The following is an 18,854-nucleotide window of genomic DNA, read 5'->3' as shown; positions in this document are numbered from 1 at the left end:
AACAATTGTTTTGATTTATTATTATTTGTAAAATTAAAGTTGAGTAATTTATCAAAATTGAACATACAAATTTGATATTCAAACTGTAAAAAATTAGAAAAAAAATGCTTTAGAATTGTATTGTAATTTCTAGAATCAGCATTAGATCCTAAAATTCCACCCCATAGTAACTGTATTTCTTTCATTTCAGGACAGCAAGTGGGTTAGAAATATATTTGTTCTAAAATCATAGATATTTCCTAATCTAGAGAAAATATGGAAGTAGTTTTGGGAAGTTTGGGAAATTATATTTTGATTTGTGTTTTGTGGATTTTCTTTTTGTGATTAGTGGAATTAATGATTTTCAAGACATTGTTTATTGTTGTAGAGAAATTATTTTATTAATATAAAGACTAGTACCAGGAGTCCATGATACGCCTCATGCTCATGAATCTCATGCCACCCATATTGCTGAAGCTCCTGTACTCTCCAGGCCTGAAGTACCACATCCTGCCTCTGTAGTGGGGCTGCTCATAGAAGAGCCAGTGGCCGTCCATCACATGACAGGACTGGCATTGAGACATTCGATAACGGTCCATGATGCTGTCACAATCATCCATCATTTCGTACATCTGACCCATGAAGTTCTCCCTCTCGTAGATCCTCATTCTGTAGGATCCCTTGTACTGTAGTGAAAGAGAAGTCATTTTAGTTTATCTTTTTTTAAAAATCATTTTATTAATTAAAAAGCTGAAGATAAACCTATTTATGTGTAAATGTTAAGTAAGCTGAAATTGAGCTTACCATAGGGATCATACGGCAGGACCTGATGCAGTTGTTCATTCCAAACATAGACATGTAATCAGCATATTCGCCCCTCCTAAAGAAATACTGATTTCCCATGTAGTTGGGATGATCATACATCATCCAGCATCCACTCTCCACTCTGCAAGAGTGACAGCGGTTCATGTAGGAGGAGAAGTCACCACAGTCGCTCATACACTCATAAGAGCGACCCTGGAAGTTCCTGTCCTCAAAGAAAGTGACCTGAAAATTCAAGTGTAATATTTAGTGACATAAAGTACCAATTCAGATATTTCAAAGCGAAACTTTGTGGAAATGGGTGCTGGAACAAGGTTTACCTTCATGGTTGCACTAACTGATCCTCAGTAGTTCCACAAGGGAGAAGCTGATTCTGCTTGTTGACTGACTGCTGTCACCTGTGCTTTTATATAAGACCAAGACTAAAGACTACATGGCCTCTATTGTGGGGCAGTTCCTGACTGTGCAAGTTGAAACAGAGGTCATTCTAGCTAAAGCTTGGTATGTAGACCTTAGCATTTAAATGTATTAGAACAATACAAGTATATTGGTCAAAAAGACTGTGATTCAACAGATAAATTCTTAATAAATTATAGTAATACTTTAAAGTAATGTTCAATTTTTTCAATTTAGGTTATGCTTTAGATGTCATGAACTAACAGATTTTTTTTTTTTTAAATCTGTTTAATTGTAAATTGGTCACACCATTCTTAATGCATCATTTAATCATAAACATCATATAATGTTGATGTAAACTGTTGTTGAAATGCTAATGAATGTGAATTGTAGAAATGAAATATTCACTTCACCAAAGGGCACTTTATTTTGTTGCATATAGACTATTGTGATGGTTCAGAATCCTGTTTGAAATTAGTTTTAGTAAGTAGATTTGTGCACAAATGCAACCTGTATAGTCATAATATAATAGGGCAGCTGGGGAACAACACAGGTTAAGGTAAAGCTTAAGCTTGTATTTTCATCACGTGGTTGTCGTTTTAGATTGAGAACCTCTGGCTATATGGATTAAGTGTTTTTTTTTTTTTTTTTTTTTTTTATGAGTATGCGTTTTGCAATCATTAGTTATTTTGAACCTGTATCCTTAGCTCTGTCCATCCACAGAAGGGGCTTTTGTTTTGAGAAAAAAGTAAAGAGACCAAACCTAGTGAGTAATGCTAAATGGCACATAACTGATGCTAATTTTGGGGATTGGTGGTGAAAACTGGAATTATTTAAGGTGCAGTATATTCCCCTTATTATGTATATAAATAAGTCTTGATCAAACTAATGAAAGATTACAAAAGAATTAAGTTATTTCAAAATAACTTTTTTAAAGACATTTTTAATGTAAAATAAATTGGAAAGAAATGGAGAATGATTGCAAGTTGTATTTTCAAACTTCGAAGCATTGTTAATACAAATGATTGTGTTCTTACTTTACATAAGTGAACATGTTGACGTATTGTGTTACTTTTGATTTATGCCTTGAATTTTTTTTCTTTTTCATTTTATTTTTCAAAAAGTCAGATGTAGCATCCCACTGGTAGACAATCATAAACATTCACTGACTGCACTGTACATACAGTTTATTAAGTACATTTATTTATATTAAAATAATTTGCCAATGATGATTCAAACGCACGATTTAGCATTGTAGAGTAGGCTTGTTTGTTGTTTCTCAGATCACAAATGCAGACATGGTTTTATGTTTGTGCAGAGCAATGCACAATGCGTATTAAGACAGTGTAAGTCATTATAATCAGTAATTATATCCCAACTGGTTGCAACAAATGTCTTGTTTGTAATGGGTTTTATTGGTTTTGTCTCTCCTAGTGTTGTCCAGATCACGAACAAATCTTTATTTTTAGCTGGATCTTCTTATTGAACCAGTCGAACCAGTTCACCAAATTGAGCTGAATCATTTGAAATGGTTTGCTTCTCCAGTACGCACTAATCCACAAAGTACTTAAGTTATTTGGTTTAGAAACATGCCTTACACTCCCTCTGACACAAAATAAACCAATATCCCAAGTCATTCAGTTACTCCTAACAGTACATTGACTGAAGTGCTAAATGAGAACCGATGATGGGATGTGCACAAGCAGAGCAGCTGGACTAAGTCTCATGCTGCTTGCCTAGGAGACAGCATAGTATGTTAAGGGATGCAACATTTGAGCCATTCGGCCAATCATAACACACTAGATAGATGGCCAATCAGAGCACACCTCGCTTTTCAGACCGATGAGCGTTGTAAAAATCAACAAACTTCACAAAGCGGGGCATAGAGGAGAAACAATAATGTGCATTATTTTTTTACCTTAAACCCCATAAACACATTGCATTACACCAAATACACAAAATAATGTTCTTTTTAGCAGCATCATATGGCTCATTTTATACTGTCAGCCAGTTATTGCAACTCTTCTGGGCTACCATGTATAAAAGTCAAATCACGGTTGATCTTCCTGAACAAAGTCAAGTCACGGTTGAATGGTTGGTCTTCCTGAGAGAGGCATCAACGACGCGACGCAACGCGTTCAAGAATCTTTGTTCCTCTTCGACCTGTCAGCCTGGTTGCCTCACATCTGGCAAGGAGCACATCAACCTGTTGATCCACCAATTCTGTTGGACTTGCTTGCTACAGCCCTTGACATCGGCCCCAGCATAGGCAGCTGGTTTAGCAGATCCATGGCTGTACAGAGGAAAACATTGGCAGGCTAGCTTTGGTGGCTAACCCTGCCCCCAAACGCTTTCAGGTCCTTGCTGTTTTTCTGGAATTTCTGCGATTCGGTGCACATACTTAACGGGACTCTCAGTTTACTTACTGGATTACACATTGCTTCGCCAGAACAGTGCTGTGTCAGGAGAGATCGCTTGCAGTGTGTTGGTGTTGACGCGGGACCCTGTGCGCATGCGCAATGCTTGGCTGGTGATTGCACTGGTCCAGTTGACTGTTTTCTGCTGCCTACAATATCAGTATGTCTCGTTCATTATTGCTATTGATCTTTATCATTGCACTATTCCATTGTTAATCTTCCATTCATCATGTACCAGGATCATCTGTTTTTTTAATTCCCCTGTTCTCTATAACCTCATCTGATTTAACCTTTTTTTCTAGAGACACAATTACATTTATTGTCACACAATGCTTAGGTTCACCTCCTTTTCATATACAGGCAGTGATATCATTGCTCTTTCCCAAATCTCTGAATTCACTGTACTATGTTCATAATCCTATCCCTTTATTTATTTTTTCCTAAGTGCACTAAACGGCCAGTTTTCATAGCCATTAGCCGGGCTCTTATAATCCTCCATTTATGTTCCTCAGGCGATGTCCAGTTAAATCCTGGCACTGTAACTTAACGCCTCATATATTTTCATTTGATGACTTCTGTCCACTGTTGGGAACGTTACTTTAAAAAAGTAATTAGTTATAGTTACTCACTACTTGTTCCAAAAAGTAACTGAGTTAGTAACTGAATTACTCTATAATAAAAGTAACTCGTTACCAGGGAAAGAGAAATGAGTCGAACAAGACAAATTAAAGAGTCTATCAAAGTGATGTTTGAAACACGAGAGCCAAATTCCTCAGGAAGTCATAAATCAGTTCTAGTGCCACAAGAACCAAGCAAGATGACCAACCAACTTGTTCACACAACAGCTTTCAACATTAACAGCACTGGAACAATTATTTACAATTTCAATTCAAAGAAGAGAAATTTGGTGCCAAATGTGTTGTTCGTAATGGAAATGCATCGCTGGACATCACATTTAAACCCAGGAGATCAAGTTAAACACTTCCATTGACTTCCCCCACCCAGCAGAACCAGACTGAAATTCCTAAGTGGGGGGGAGGGCTTTAAACCTCTGTCTCTACAGAACATCCCTATGTCATGAGAATGGCAAAGAAACTGCTTTTTATACATATATATGGACCAGAATGAACTCAAAAAGACTTATAAATGAATCATTCCATTGCTTAACTCCATATTCATTTATGTGTAACCCACACATTTGACTATCATGTATAATCACTTATTGTGTATGTCTTTTGATAACGATAGGATACATAGTCATGTCTAGTATTGATATAATCGAATTTTCTTGCTTGATATTGTCCTGACAATCAGTTATTTGTAAAATATATCATAACCTTGTTATAGGAATCATGTCCAAAATTAGACCCTGCTAGAGCAGGAAAATTTGGACCACATGCTTGGTAAGATAAACAAATGATTTATGATACCCCCGAGCCAAGACGATATCTGATTGGTCAAGACAACATTTGAGGTGTGGCCAACAGGCCACTTTAAATACTTCGGACACCATGAAATCTAGCTTTTAGTTCTAGCCTTGCTCGTGCTTTTAGTCTGCTTTTAGTCGGCTTTTAGTCTCTGCTATTAGTCATGCCTGCTCTTAGCTTTTAGCTTGTAGCTTTGCTACCTAGCTTTAGCTTTTAGTTTCTAGCCATGCTGTTAATCATCACTGTTCTTTGAGCGCGGTTCCAGCGTGCTTCGGCCTGCAAGCCTGCTGCTACTTAGCCACGATGAGAAGGAACACAACCTAGTCTCGTCAAACTTTCACTGAATCGCAGGGCGTCTAAGTGACCAGCCGTGAAACAGTGATTCTGTTCAAATTCCCTTTAAAATCTTAAATGATCCCTTTGAGCTAAATTGACCTGTTTCCCTTACATAACTATTTGCGTTACTGTAAAAACCGCTCGTTTCGTGTCTTAGGTCACCAATGTGTACTTATGATGGAGAATTGTTTAATTTGGATTACTCTGTGCATGCTCTTTGAGGTGGTGACCATAGACCTCCATTATATGAGTCACAGACAAGAACAGTTTGACCTAAAAATATCAAAATGGGAAATACTGCGGAAACAAAGAAACCTACATCTTGGATGTCCTTGAGGTAAGCTAAAATATTCCAAAATGTAATTTTAAAGTGAACTATCCATTTAACATTAGAAGTCTCCTCCCTAAAATTCACTGCACTGACACACTCAGCTAACCCTGACATTTTAGCTGTGTCTGAATCTTGGCTTAAGAAATCCATCCATCTGCTAAAGGGGCCAGAGTTGGATTCTATTGCAGAGATAACCTACAATGTTCCATTGTTCTATCTAGGTCTGCCCCCCAAATGTTTGGGATCTTAATTTTAAAAATACACTTTTCCAAAGATAAGTCGCTTACAGTAGCTGCTTGTTATAGACCTCCTTCTGCTCCCAGTTGTGCTATAGATATATTATGTGAATTGATTACAATAGATATTTATCTTCTGAGTTCTTACTATTAGGGACTTAAATTTGGACATATTAAACATCTCAAAAAATATACAGTCTAAGCTGGATGCACTCAACCTGATACAAATGATTAATGAACCCACTAGATACAATTTAAAATCTGAAAACAAAAGCACTTTAATTGATATAGCACTGACTAATATGCCTTCAAAATATACTCCAGCGGTCTTCAGTCAGGATCTAAGTGATCACTGTCTCATCGCATGTGTTCGTAATGGGTCTGCAGTTAAAAGACGTCCTCTTATCACCATAAAAGGCTCTCTAAAGCACTTCAGTGGACAAGCCTCTTTAATAGATCTTGCCCATGTATCCTGGAAGGACATTGACCTGATACCATATGTCGAAGATGCATGGTTCTTTTTTAAGGACGCTTTTATTTCTATCCTGAATAATAGCACGCTCCTTTTAAAAAGTTCAGAACTAAAAAGAGATATAGTCCTTGGTTTACTCCGGAATTGACTGCCCTCAGCAGGCACAAAAACATTCTATGGCGGACTGCAATTAATCCTCATGATATGCAGCTTTTTAAGGAAACCAGAAACCAATACATACAGGCAGTGAGGGAAGCTAAGGCTAGCTTCTATAAACATAAATTTGCTTCTTGCAGCTCCAATTCTAAAAAGTTTTGGGACACAGTCAAATTAATGGAGAACAAGAACACCTCTGCACAACTGTCCACGGCTTTAAAGCTAGGAGACATTGTCACCACCAACAAGTCCACTATAAAAGAGGGATTCAATAAGCACTTCACTATGGCTGGCCATGCATTCCACCTGGCTGCATCTACCCGGCCCAACCATACAGCATCTACGTTAACACCTGGTTCTAACCACCCACAATTCTCTTTTGCTGAAATTCAAACCGAAGATGTCTTGAGAGAGCTACAAAACCTCAACCCACACAAATCAGCTGGACTTGACAATTTGGACCCCTTCTATTTGAAAATATCAGCTGCAATTATTGCTTCACCCATTACCAGCCTGTTCAATCTCTCAAGTGTTTTATCAGAGATACCTAAAGACTGGAAAGTTGCTGCAGTTGTTCCCATTTTCAAAGGGGGGGACCCTACAGACCCAAACTGTTACCGACCCATCTCCGTCCTGCCCTGCCTTTCAAAAATCAAGTCAACAAACAGATAATAGGTAATCTCGAGTCACATCATTTCCTCTCTGATATGCAATCTGGCTTCAGAGCTGGTCATGGGTGTACCTCAGCAACACTAAAGGTCCTAAACGATGTTATAACAGCTCTTGACCAAAAACAACATTGTGCTGCTGTTTTTATTGACTTGGCCAAAGCTTTTGATTCTGTCAATCACAGTATTCTTATTAGAAAACTTAAGGCCCTGGGGTTTCTCAAACACGTGCCTTACTTGGTTTTCTAATTGTTTCACTGACAGATTTCAGTGTGTTAAGTCTGAGGGTCTGCTGTCTGAGCCTTTGGCTGTATCTATGGGGGTGCCCCAGGGCTCGATTCTTGGCCCGATGTTATTCTCTGTTTATATTAATGATGTTGCTCATGCTGCGGGCAACTCTCTTATTCATCTCTACGCAGACAACACCGTTCTGTACGCTTCAGGCTCAACATTGGAAAACATTTTAGAAAAACTCCAAAAGAGTTTTGAAGACATTCAGTTAGCCTTCTGTGAGCTTCAATTGTCTTTAAACTCTAGTAAAAGAAAATGCATGATTTTTAATCGGACACAATCTGTATCTTCGGGCCCAATAAACATCACCACCCTGAATGGGTATAAGCTGGAATATGTGGTGAAATACAAAAAACTGGGGGTCTGGCTAGATCCCTCACTTTCCTTTCAAACCCACATAAACCATCTCCAGTCAAAGATCAAGTCCAGGATTGGGTTGCTATTTCAAAATAAAGCTTCATTTACTCTTCCAGAAAACAGGCCCTTGTGAAAATGACCATCATCCCAATGCTTGACTTTAGTGATGTTGTCTTCAGAACTTCTTCTAATTCTTTACTAAAGAAATTGGACATTGTTTACCACAGTGCTATTCTCTTTATTTCTAAAGCCCCATACAACACCCACCACTGCACTCTTTACTCACTAGTTGGATGGTCTTCGTTACACAACCGGCACCTAAATCACTGGTATCAGTTAATTTACAATTCCATATTAGGCAAAACACCATCTTACCTAAGTACTCTAATAACCACATCAGTGCCTGTATTGAACCTGCGTTTGAGTAAATATATCTCTCTAGACCCTACAAAATCCTGCACGTCTTTTTGCCACTCTTCTTTTACATTTTATGCTGCAAATGATTGGAACACTTTACAAAAGTCTCTCAAATTAGAATCTACTGTTTCGATCACTACTTTTAAAGTTTTACTCTCAAATTTACTGAAGGACCATTGTACAGTACACATTGATGCTCTTTGTGAACAAAGCCTTATTATCTATTTTTTTCAAATTCAACTGAATGGCTGTCATTGCATTTATTTGCCCATTATCAGTGTATCTTGGACTATACTATTATCCTACTGCTATTTTTCTTGCACTGCCATTTTACATTTTTAAACTATTAGGTTTTAAATTTTTTATTTGTATACATTGTCCAGTATTTTTAACTGAATCTGAAAGTCTTCTATATTTATGACTGTGTATTTGAATGTCAGTATGTTGTACATCTTATCTTGTCCAGGTCGTGGTTGCAAATGAGAACCTGTTCTCAAACGATTAACCTGGTTAAATAAAGGTAAAATAAAAATAAAAAAGATAGAAACTTATAAAAATAAATTTTTGCTTAATATACATCTGGGTTATGCACATTATTGGGTACTGAGTAAACTATCCTGTCTTTTAATCCTGTGTTTATATATATATATATATATATATATATATATATATATATATATATATATATATATATATATATATATATATATATATATATATATTAGTGGCATTAATGATTTTCAGGACGATGTTTATTGTTGTAGAGAAATTATTTTATTTATTAACACTAGTACCAGGAGTCCATGATGCGCCTCATGCTCATGAATCTCATGCCACCCATATTGCTGAAGCTCCTGTACTCTCCAGGGCCAAAGTGCCACATTCTGCCTTTGTAGTGGGGCTGCTCATAGAAGAGCCAGTGGCCTTCCATCACATGACAGGACTGGCATTGAGACATGCGATAACGGTCCATGATGCTGTCACAATCATCCATCATCTCGTACATCTGACCCATGAAGTTCTCCCTCTCATAGATCCTCATTCTGTAGGATCCCCTGTACTGTAGTGGAAAATAAGTCATTTCAGTTTATCAGCCCAAAAAAGTTAATAATAAATCTATTTATGTTAATTTGTTATCTTACAAGCTTAAACTGAGCTCACCATAGGGATCATACGGCAGGACCTGATGCAGTTGCTCATTCCAAACATAGACATGTAATCGGCATAGTCTCCTCTCCTAAAGAAATACTGATTTCCCATGTAGTTGGGATGATCATACATCATCCAGCATCCACTCTCCACTCTGCAAGAGTGACAGCGGCTCATGTAGGAAGAGAAGTCACCACAGTCGCTCATACACTCATAAGAGCGACCCTGGAAGTTCCTGTCCTCAAAGAAAGTGACCTGAAAATTCAAATATAATATTTTAGTTATATAAAGTGAAATACATCAAATAAAAAATAAATAAAATAAAATAAATAACTGTGTGGAAATCGATGTTGAAATCAGTGCTGGAACAAGATTTACCTTCATGTTTGCACTGACTGATCCTCAGTAGTTCCACAAGAGAGAAGCTGAAGCTGATTCTGCTTGTTGACTGACTGTCACCTGTGCTTTTATACTAGACCAAGACTAAAGGCTACCAGGCCTCTATTGTTAGCCAATTCCTGACTGTGCAAGTTGGCATAGAGGTCATTCTAGCTAAAGCCCGTCATGTAGTTCTTAGCACTCGCATTTATTAAAATACTTCAGAAGTTTAAACATTTATAGTATTCTGTATCAGTAACATAATTACGAACAAAAGAATAACAAACAACCCAAAGTTATTTCTCTCAACTATTTCTGTGATATATTCAGAGTTAAAAAATGAGCTTAGCTTTAGTTACTGACCTCATATGTAGTTTTATAAAATACAGCACTTCTACTGTTATCAGTACTTTTATACAATCCATAATTAATGTTTTTGATGTTGTGGGGAAGCTTGCCACTTATATTTTGTTTTGCAAATGTTTTTTCAGTGTTTGGTATATACAGTCATATCCAGTGTCATACCGTGTCCCTTTGCTAAATTCTGCCTTAATGTTGTTGATGACTGATTTATATCAATAACTCAAGGACAGACAAAATGCAAAAAGTATTTCTTGTTGTTGTTTGTTCTTTATTTTTTTCCTTCTTCACACTGTAAACATTTTAGATTTTTGAAAAATACAAACATTGTGTTAAAGCCAGCTAAACATATTTCACACCAATAAAAGCACTTACATTTGCACCAGTTTAAATCACTGATAGTAACCTAACATCATTTAATTTACACCCTTAAAAACAAAGGTGCTTAAAAGGTTCTTCACAGCGATGCCATAAAATAAAAATTTTTGGTTCCACAAAGAACCATTAAGTCAAAGGTTGTTTAAAGAACCATCTCTTTCTTAACTTTTTATAATCTGAAGAACCTTCTTTTGCCAACAAATAAACTTATGTGTAAAATAAAGGTTATTCAGATGTTAAAGGTTCTTTATGGAACCATTTAGACAATAAAGGTTCTTCTGTGGTATCGTGAAGCACCTTTATTTTTATTAATAGTGTATGTACTGTACTGATTTAGGTCATTGTAGCATCAGTCATAACAAAAAAGTTCACATGTGCCATAGTGATTGTGATGTAAGAAACATTAGGAAATGTTCTGTTCACTTAGACTGATATATGAGTTGTAATTGTTATCAAATGAGGCTTTTCTCTTTTAAGTTGACTGTGAGAAGCATTTTTATTTGCAAATTATAGTTTATAATCATGTTACTGCTTCTAAACATGCTATGCAATGTCACAAATAATTCCAGTCTACATAACAATATTTGAGATTACACTAATGTTTTTATTAGCCTGTGCTCTCTATCAACTACGTATTGCCCTTTTGAGGCCTTTGGTTGTTTAACTCTTTCCCTATCAGCATTATATCAGCATTTAAAAAGCATGACCAGCCACCACCAGCATTTATGATCATTTTGACAAAACTTTAATGGCTCCCAGAACGTGCAGTATGTCAAACGAGTGTGTGCTTTTAAGCAAACCCATTTTATTCTAGCTTCATGCGTTCCTTTATTATCAACACTTAAAAAAAAAAAAAAAACAGTTTGAACAAAAAGATTAGAAGATCATGTTTCTGTCAAAGATTATGTCTGGATTGGTGATCGAGACCGATATGGAGTAGATCACTTCCATCAGCAACCCCTAAGCTTGCACAGTCCTGTAAGAATTCTTGGGTCAACATTTAATTTGGGTAACATTAGGCAGTTTAGATTTGTGTGCTGTTTAATGTTTAATGATCACGTTATTTTACACATGCATCTTCTTGCATATGTTATCGCTTGTTTCTGCTTCTTTGTCTGTTGTGATCAGGAGATTTTGTACTCTTTCAGAAGATGTGTAATACTGCCCCCTACCATATAACAGTGAAAACACATCTGTCTGTCAGTTCGGGGAAAGAGTTAATAACAATTAGCATGAAAACCTAACCAAGAAAAATTTATTAGCATTCAACGTGTAAATTATTTTGTTAATTAAAGTGTGTTTTGTGTAATACTAATTTTTACAACACAAGGTTTGCTTTTGTAAAGAAATAATTTTATTGAAACACTAGAACACTAGTACCAGGAGTCCATGATACGCCTCATGCTCATGAATCTCATGCCGCCCATATTGCTGAAGCTCCTGTACTCTCCAGGCCTGAAGTACCACATCCTGCCTCTGTAGTGGGGCTGCTCATAGAAGAGCCAGTGGCCGTCCATCACATGACAGGACTGGCATTGAGACATGCGATAACGGTCCATGATGCTGTCACAATCATCAGTCAGCTCGTACATCTGACCCATGAAGTTCTCCCTCTCGTAGATCCTCATTCTGTAGGATCCCCTGTACTGTAGTGGAAGAGAAGCCCATCAATTATTATTTTTTTACCCCAACTAGAGTTTAAATGTACACATACATCTTAGATCATGTTTCTGAAAAATCTAAATTTAATTGTAAATTGAACATTCCGTTCAGAAAATTGTCCTGACTGTATTGATTTATTGCAAACACATCCAAATATTCATGGAACTCACCATAGGGATCATACGGCAGGACCTGATGCATTCATTCATTCCAAACATAGACATGTAATCAGCATATTCTCCTCTCCTAAAGAAATACTGATTTCCCATGTAGTTGGGACGATCGTACATCATCCAGCATCCACTCTCCACTCTGCAAGAGTGACAGCGGCTCATGTAGGAGGAGAAGTCACCACAGTCGCTCATACACTCATAAGAGCGACCCTGGAAGTTCCTGTCCTCATAGAAGATGACCTGAAAAGTCAGAATTATTATTTTAGTATTTTAGAGTTACATTATGAAATTAATGTCAATTAAATCAAATATAAAATTGTTGTTGGAATGAAACTGACCTTGCCCATCATGGTTGCACTGGCTGATCCTCAGTAGTTCCACAAGGGAGAAGCTGAAGCTGATTCTGCTTGTTGACTGACTGTCACCTGTGCTTTTATACAAGACCAAGACTAAAGACTACACCCTGTCTATTGTCTGTCAATTCCTGACTTTGCAAGTTCAAATAGAGACCATTATAACTAAAGCTTATTATGTATATGTTAAAACATATTTGTCATGATTCTAGAGTTTCTCATTTTTATTAAAGAAAGGATTGATACACACCTGTTAAGCTGATATTTTCTTATTATATGCCAAAATATAGTAAGGTCTAGTATAGTATAGTATAATATAGTATAGTGTGTAGTGTAGTGTACTATAGTATTCAATATTAGTAAAGCAAATAACCAAAGATTAAATTTCACTTAACCAAATATGTTTTATTTTTCGAATTGGATCTATATTTTTGTAGTAAGTTGAGTCAATCCCTTCATTTCTGTTTGTAGCACAATATTAGATATTTTAATGTGAGCACACTCAAAGTCATTAAGTGATTTTGTTAAATGTTTTAAATATTTTGTACCACTTTTAAAAAGTGTTTACTGCAACTCTCCTCACAAACAAAATTAAAATTCGTTAGATGTATTTACACAGCAGATAATTTGCTGTTAAATGGGGAATAAATTGTGTAAAAACTGTTTTCATTTAGAAATTGCAAGTAAATTTTACAATTACAAAGAAACAGCAACATTGAATTAAACAACATTTTGAAGAAGAACTTAAAAAATTGCTTGTAAAACAATAAAACTATTTGTTTTATTTATAAATTGAAGTATAATATTTTGTGTATCCTTTTTGATTTGCCGATTTGAATTGATTTGAAACAGTTTTGGTTAGCTGATTGCTTTGTCTCGGAGAAATAAAAAATGTGTTGTACTCCTATTGAGACAAATCAAGCAACTCAATAAAAATTATTATTATTAGTTTTAGTAGTAAATCCAATAAAGCAGTTTCCCTAAGATTACCTCTATTTATTTTTGGCATCTGTCAAGATAAGAAGAAATAAGTTATTGTTTTTTTTTCCCTAAAAACTGTCATCTGACAAGATTGTGGTTGGAATATGTTTGACAGCATGTAAAGAGAAATATGAACAAAATAGGTTAAAATTAAATAGATTTATTTGGAAACCACACACTACTTTGGTTTTCATTTGGAAGCTATGTTAAAGATTCATAGCAGTTGTAATATAGTGAATGAAATCCATGTATTTTATATTTTTAGATCTTGATAGCCCCAGTTCCCATTATTGTACATGGTATGGAAAAATAACAGCCAGGAGACTCACAAAAACTAATTTTGTATGCCCCAAAATAAATAAAAAAATTGAGATTTTGGAACGAAATGTGCTTAAGTAAATAATGGCATACCTACTGTGTGCATTTGTATGTGTATATGTTGCACAATTTGCTCAAACTATTCAGATATTTTCAATTCAAGTTTATTTGTATAGCACTTTTCACAACACAAAATGTTGCAAAGCAAAGATTCAAGACTTTTCAGTTAATGTACATATTGCAGAAATGTGCAGAAAAATAAATTAAGGATGTACTCAAAAAGAAGATGAACAGTATTCACAGCAATTATTATATTTTGCAGTTAAACTTATAGCAAAATTTGGTTGTTTCAGTCTGTTGTTTCAGGGTTTATATCATCTGAGGTCCTCTGAGGGTCAGCATCATCTCTTTTCAGGTGTTCTGGATCCAGACTGAAGCTTGTGTAAATCCTAGTTACCATGGGGGGTCAATCCTGTGGCAGAAACAGAGAAACAAATAGAGACATAATTAGCTGTTCCAACCTAGTAAAATTACTTAGTTTAACCCAAGTAAATATTTTCATAATAATAATGTGCATTTGATTTGATATAACTGTAGTACAAGATTATGAGATGCATTATTAGAATGCTTGGCCAAAGAGATGTGTCTTTAATCTAGATTTAAATGGTGAGGGTGTGTGTGAACGGCAAATGTTATCAGGAAGGCTATTCCAGAGTTTGGAATAAGACTAGTTAGGTACGCAGGAGTTAACCCATTAAGAGCCTTAGGTAATAATATTTTGTAACTGATACAGAACTTAATAGGTAGCCAGTGCAGAGATTGTAGAATTGGGGTAATATGATCATATATCCTTGATCTGGTAAGGACTCTAGTCGCTCCACTTTTGGACTACCTGTAACTTGTTTATTGAGGATGCAGGACAGCCACCTACAGTACATGTAGCAGTACATTACAATAGTCCAGTCTACAGGGAATGCATGAACTAGCTTTTCTGCATCAGAAACAGGTAATGTTCTGTGGCTTGGCAATGTTTCTAAGATGGAAGAATACTGTTTTTGTAACATGGGAAACATGTTTTGTCTTGTCTTTTCAAAAGACAAGTTTCTGGCTAATATAACACCCAGATATTTGACTGTAGAGGAAGTAACAGTACATCTGTCTAGTTGCAAATAGCAGTCCAAGATATTTTGTGTATTTTTTCTTGGTTCAATAAGTAATATCTCTGTCTTTAATCTGAATTTCATTGGAGAAAATTATGGGTCATATAATATTTTATATTTTTAACACACTCTGCTTAGATAATTTAGAAGTTTCATCTGGTCTTGTTGAGATTTAATGTATAGTTGAGTATCATCAGCATAACAGTGGAAACTAATCCTGTATTTTCTAAATAAACGGCATAAGCGGGAATTTGACATTGATTAAATGTATGTTGTATTGCATAAATCAGGAATGCATTCATCAATTTGTGCACTGACATAGGCAAGCATTTACTTTTTTTAAACAATGACTAGCAAGCCGGCTAAAAATATCCTGCATCCTGCATATTCCACATTGAAACTGTTTTGATTGTTTTGTCTAGGAAAATCCCTCTCAAAGTATCTTACAATTTAACTTGTTAACTCATTCAAATTATTACAATGATGAGATAAGGCTGTGTTGATTTAGAAATATTGGCCAATTCTGTAAAAATTCAACAGTACAGCTGTGTTTATTGTCTTACAACCTCTGAATCAATGAGTAGGCCTATTTTGTTGTCTTTATAATGAGGGCCTAAAGTTAAACAGGTTTTTTTTTGAGAATGACAGATATCTGGTGTTATGTGGAAATCAAGTAAGTAGCCGTTAAACAATTAAGCCAATTGAAGTTCTGGTATGCTTAATAAATAAAATGGTTCATAAATAAAATGTCTCTGCTCTCTGCTGTAAAATGAGGTTCAAGTGCCTTGCTCAAGGTTGCAATATCCTGTTGGGTTTTGAAAGGTATTCTTAAAGACAGTCTCTGGCTTTGGACTTAATGTTGCACAGCTGAAATAGTCATTTTTAAGAACTAGCGGATGTGTTAACTATAAAATGTTGTTGGCTATCATCTTAAATAGGTTCATAAATACAAATATAGGTGGTACTTAACACAACGTTTAGTTACAAATTATTTTATTGAAACTTTGGGACACTAGTACCAGGAGTCCATGATACGCCTCATGCTCATGAATCTCATGCCACCCATATTGCTGAAGCTCCTGTACTCTCCAGGGCCAAAGTGCCACATTCTGCCTTTGTAGTGGGGCTGCTCATAGAAGAGCCAGTGGCCGTCCATCACATGACAGGACTGGCAGTGAGACATGCGATAACGGTCCATGATGCTGTCACAATCATCCATCATCTCGTACATCTGACCCATGAAGTTCTCTCTCTCGTAGATCCTCATTCTGTAGGATCCCCTGTACTGTAGTGGAAAAAAACTCATTTATCAGTTTTTCAGCCAAAAAAAGTTTCAAATGAATCTATGTTTATTTGTTATCTTAAGACCTTAAACTTAGCTCACCATAGGGATCATACGGCAGGACCTGATGCAGTTGTTCATTCCAAACATAGACATGTAGTCGGCATAGTCTCCTCTCCTAAAGAAATACTGATTTCCCATGTAGTTGGGGCGATCGTACATCATCCAACATCCACTCTCCACTCTGCAAGAGTGACAGCGGCTCATGTAGGAGGAGAAATCACCACAGTCGCTCATACACTCATAAGAGCGACCCTGGAAGTTCCTGTCCTCGTAGAAGATGACCTGAAAAGTCAGAATTATTATTTTTATATTTTACAGTTCTATCTTTAAAATTAAGGGTAATTCTAATTAAATTTAATATAAAATTGTTGTTGAATTGAAATTTACCTTGCCCATCATGGTTGCACTGAGTGGTCCTCGGTAGTTCCACAAAGGAGAAGCTGAAGCTGAAGCTGATTCTGCTTGTTGACTGACTGCTGTCACCTGTGCTTTTATACTAGACCAAGACTAAAGACTACAGCCTCTATTGTTAGGCAATTCCTGACTGTGCAAGTTGGCATAGACACCATATATAGGACCAACATACATGGTTTTGTAATTTTTCTGCCAATTGTTCTCTGAAAACTGTACAGTACATTTGACCTTACCATTGTGGGTATAATGTACTAAACTTTTTGTACAAATGTTGTAGATTCAAATTTGAATGTCAAATGTGTGTTAACTTAAAAAAAAAAAAAAATTTGCAGTAAGAATGGGGAAAGGTCTGCGAGCCAGAATATAAACTCAAGTCACCTCTTGCGCCACGCCACTATATGTCTATGTGAACTATCTATAAGGGTATCAGCTCTGACTGAAACCGACTGTTGTATAAAATAAGAATACTACTTTTGAATTAAATATTTGTATTAATATTAATATAACAGATACAGTAGAAACTGGTTTGATTTTAAAAAAAAAATGTTATCCTTAGCAATTTTGCAACATTATGTACAATACACTCTAATCAGCAACAACATTAGAGCCACTCACAGGTGCAATTAACAACACGATTTCATTAGAATGTCACATTTTGAAGGGTGGGATATATAAAGCAGCATAAGACCAGTCAGAATTTTTGAATTTCAAATGGTTTAAAGCAAGACAAAAAAAAAAGTGACTTTGACAATGGCCAAATAGTAATTGTTAGTAATATTTAAATCTACAAGTCTTGTGGGGTGCTCCAATCATGGAGTAATTACTACCAAAAGTGGTGCAAAGAAGGAAAACATGGTCAAGGGCTCCCATTGCTCCTCCAGAGACAGTGGAGACAGTTATGCTCTGGGCAATGTTCTGCTGGAAAACATTGGGTCATGGCATTCATGTGAATGTTTTGACACTTACTACTTATTGTAAGATTGTTACGGAATATGCAATCCCCTTCATGGCAATGGTGTTTCATACTGGCAGTAGACCCTTTCAGTAGGATAATAAACAATGAACAAAAAAATTGTTCAGTAATTATTTGTGGAACATGGCAAAGAGTTCCAGGTGTTGCCTTAACCTCCAAATTCCCCAGCTCTCAATCTGATTCAGCATCTATAGGATGTGCTGGACCAACAGATCTGATCCACTGATGCCCCATCCCAACATATCAGACCTGCTTTTGCAGCACAAGTGGGACCTGCACAATTTAAGAAATGTTGTAATTGACAAAAGCAGCTACACAGAGGCTCAGGCTGTGACCAGCTGATGCGGTCAGCTGTCAAATCACTCCAATCACTACCACTGTCTTATTAGACACAGGACATATAAATGTGGCACCACTGCTAGGTAAGTATGCTCAATGGCTCAGAACCCTCCCTCCTTCGCCATTATAAGCATAAGCATATTACTGTGCACCTTCTGGTTGTTGTCTTCTTTGTTTCAGATCACTAAGGCTTCCAAATCTTAGCGGGCATGGACCTCACTACTTAGAGACACTCATCTTCATAACCAGGCTACAGGAAAGACATCCCACTGCCACATCTACATGATTATCACTGTTTGCTTAAAAGCATTATTAAGAGTCTTAACGGTCATGTATTTCTAAGCTGATGGTTCCAGGGATTAATGTTTAAAGCTCTTGTATGTTCAATTATTTCAGGAGCAAGAACCCCCATAAGGAACCATACCGCCAAAGATAAATTGTGTTCAATAAACTCAAGTAACTTGCCAAAGTGTTTCCTGTCTGAACTATATTTATGAAACTACATTTAGTCTCTCAATGTCATTTACACACAGCAGCATGCAGTAGCAGCTGTGTAATGTCTATAT

At 36.3% G+C, this 18,854-nt stretch overlaps 3 protein-coding genes across 10 annotated transcripts in view; all 3 read right to left on the bottom strand.

Annotated features, from left to right (window-relative positions):
• LOC127964870 (gamma-crystallin M2-like) overlaps window positions 1-12,806 on the bottom strand; it is a 95,799-nt gene extending 82,993 nt beyond the window's left edge. The window contains exon 1 of the mRNA XM_052565298.1: window positions 12,744-12,806. Within this exon, the coding sequence (XP_052421258.1) occupies window positions 12,744-12,755 (12 nt within the window). The 5' untranslated portion in view covers window positions 12,756-12,806. The remainder of the gene's footprint in view (window positions 1-12,743) is intronic.
• LOC127964867 (gamma-crystallin M2-like) overlaps window positions 1-12,807 on the bottom strand; it is a 31,934-nt gene extending 19,127 nt beyond the window's left edge. Inside the window, exons 1-3 of one of the 8 annotated variants that reach the window (XM_052565296.1) lie at window positions 1,122-1,177; window positions 784-1,026; window positions 418-665 (exon numbers count right to left, since the gene is read on the bottom strand). In XM_052565296.1, coding sequence (XP_052421256.1) covers window positions 418-665; window positions 784-1,026; window positions 1,122-1,127 — 497 coding nt within the window. In that variant the 5' untranslated portion in view covers window positions 1,128-1,177. Of the gene's footprint in view, window positions 1-351; window positions 666-783; window positions 1,027-1,121; window positions 1,178-9,068; window positions 9,366-9,466; window positions 9,710-9,832; window positions 9,896-11,907; window positions 12,217-12,402; window positions 12,646-12,743 lie in introns of those variants that run through there. The other 7 variants (XM_052565294.1, XM_052565290.1, XM_052565287.1 and 4 more) reach the window with 7 other exon arrangements.
• A 3,379-nt stretch (window positions 12,808-16,186) lies between these two features.
• Window positions 16,187-17,013, bottom strand: LOC127964872 (gamma-crystallin M2-like). Its single transcript, XM_052565300.1, has 3 exons — window positions 16,950-17,013; window positions 16,602-16,844; window positions 16,187-16,502 (listed from the first exon to the last, which is right to left on the bottom strand). The coding sequence occupies exons 1-3, from the start codon at window positions 16,959-16,961 to the stop codon at window positions 16,230-16,232; spliced, it is 528 nt and encodes a 175-aa protein (XP_052421260.1). The 5' UTR covers window positions 16,962-17,013; the 3' UTR covers window positions 16,187-16,229.
• Between the last annotated feature and the right edge of the window lie 1,841 nt (window positions 17,014-18,854).

The sequence above is a fragment of the Carassius gibelio genome, chromosome B9, assembly GCF_023724105.1.
Source record: "Carassius gibelio isolate Cgi1373 ecotype wild population from Czech Republic chromosome B9, carGib1.2-hapl.c, whole genome shotgun sequence".
NCBI classification, from domain to species: Eukaryota; Metazoa; Chordata; class Actinopteri; order Cypriniformes; family Cyprinidae; genus Carassius; species Carassius gibelio.
The sequence above is the reverse complement of the archived record's forward strand: the minus strand, read 5'-3'. Positions and strand labels throughout refer to the sequence as shown.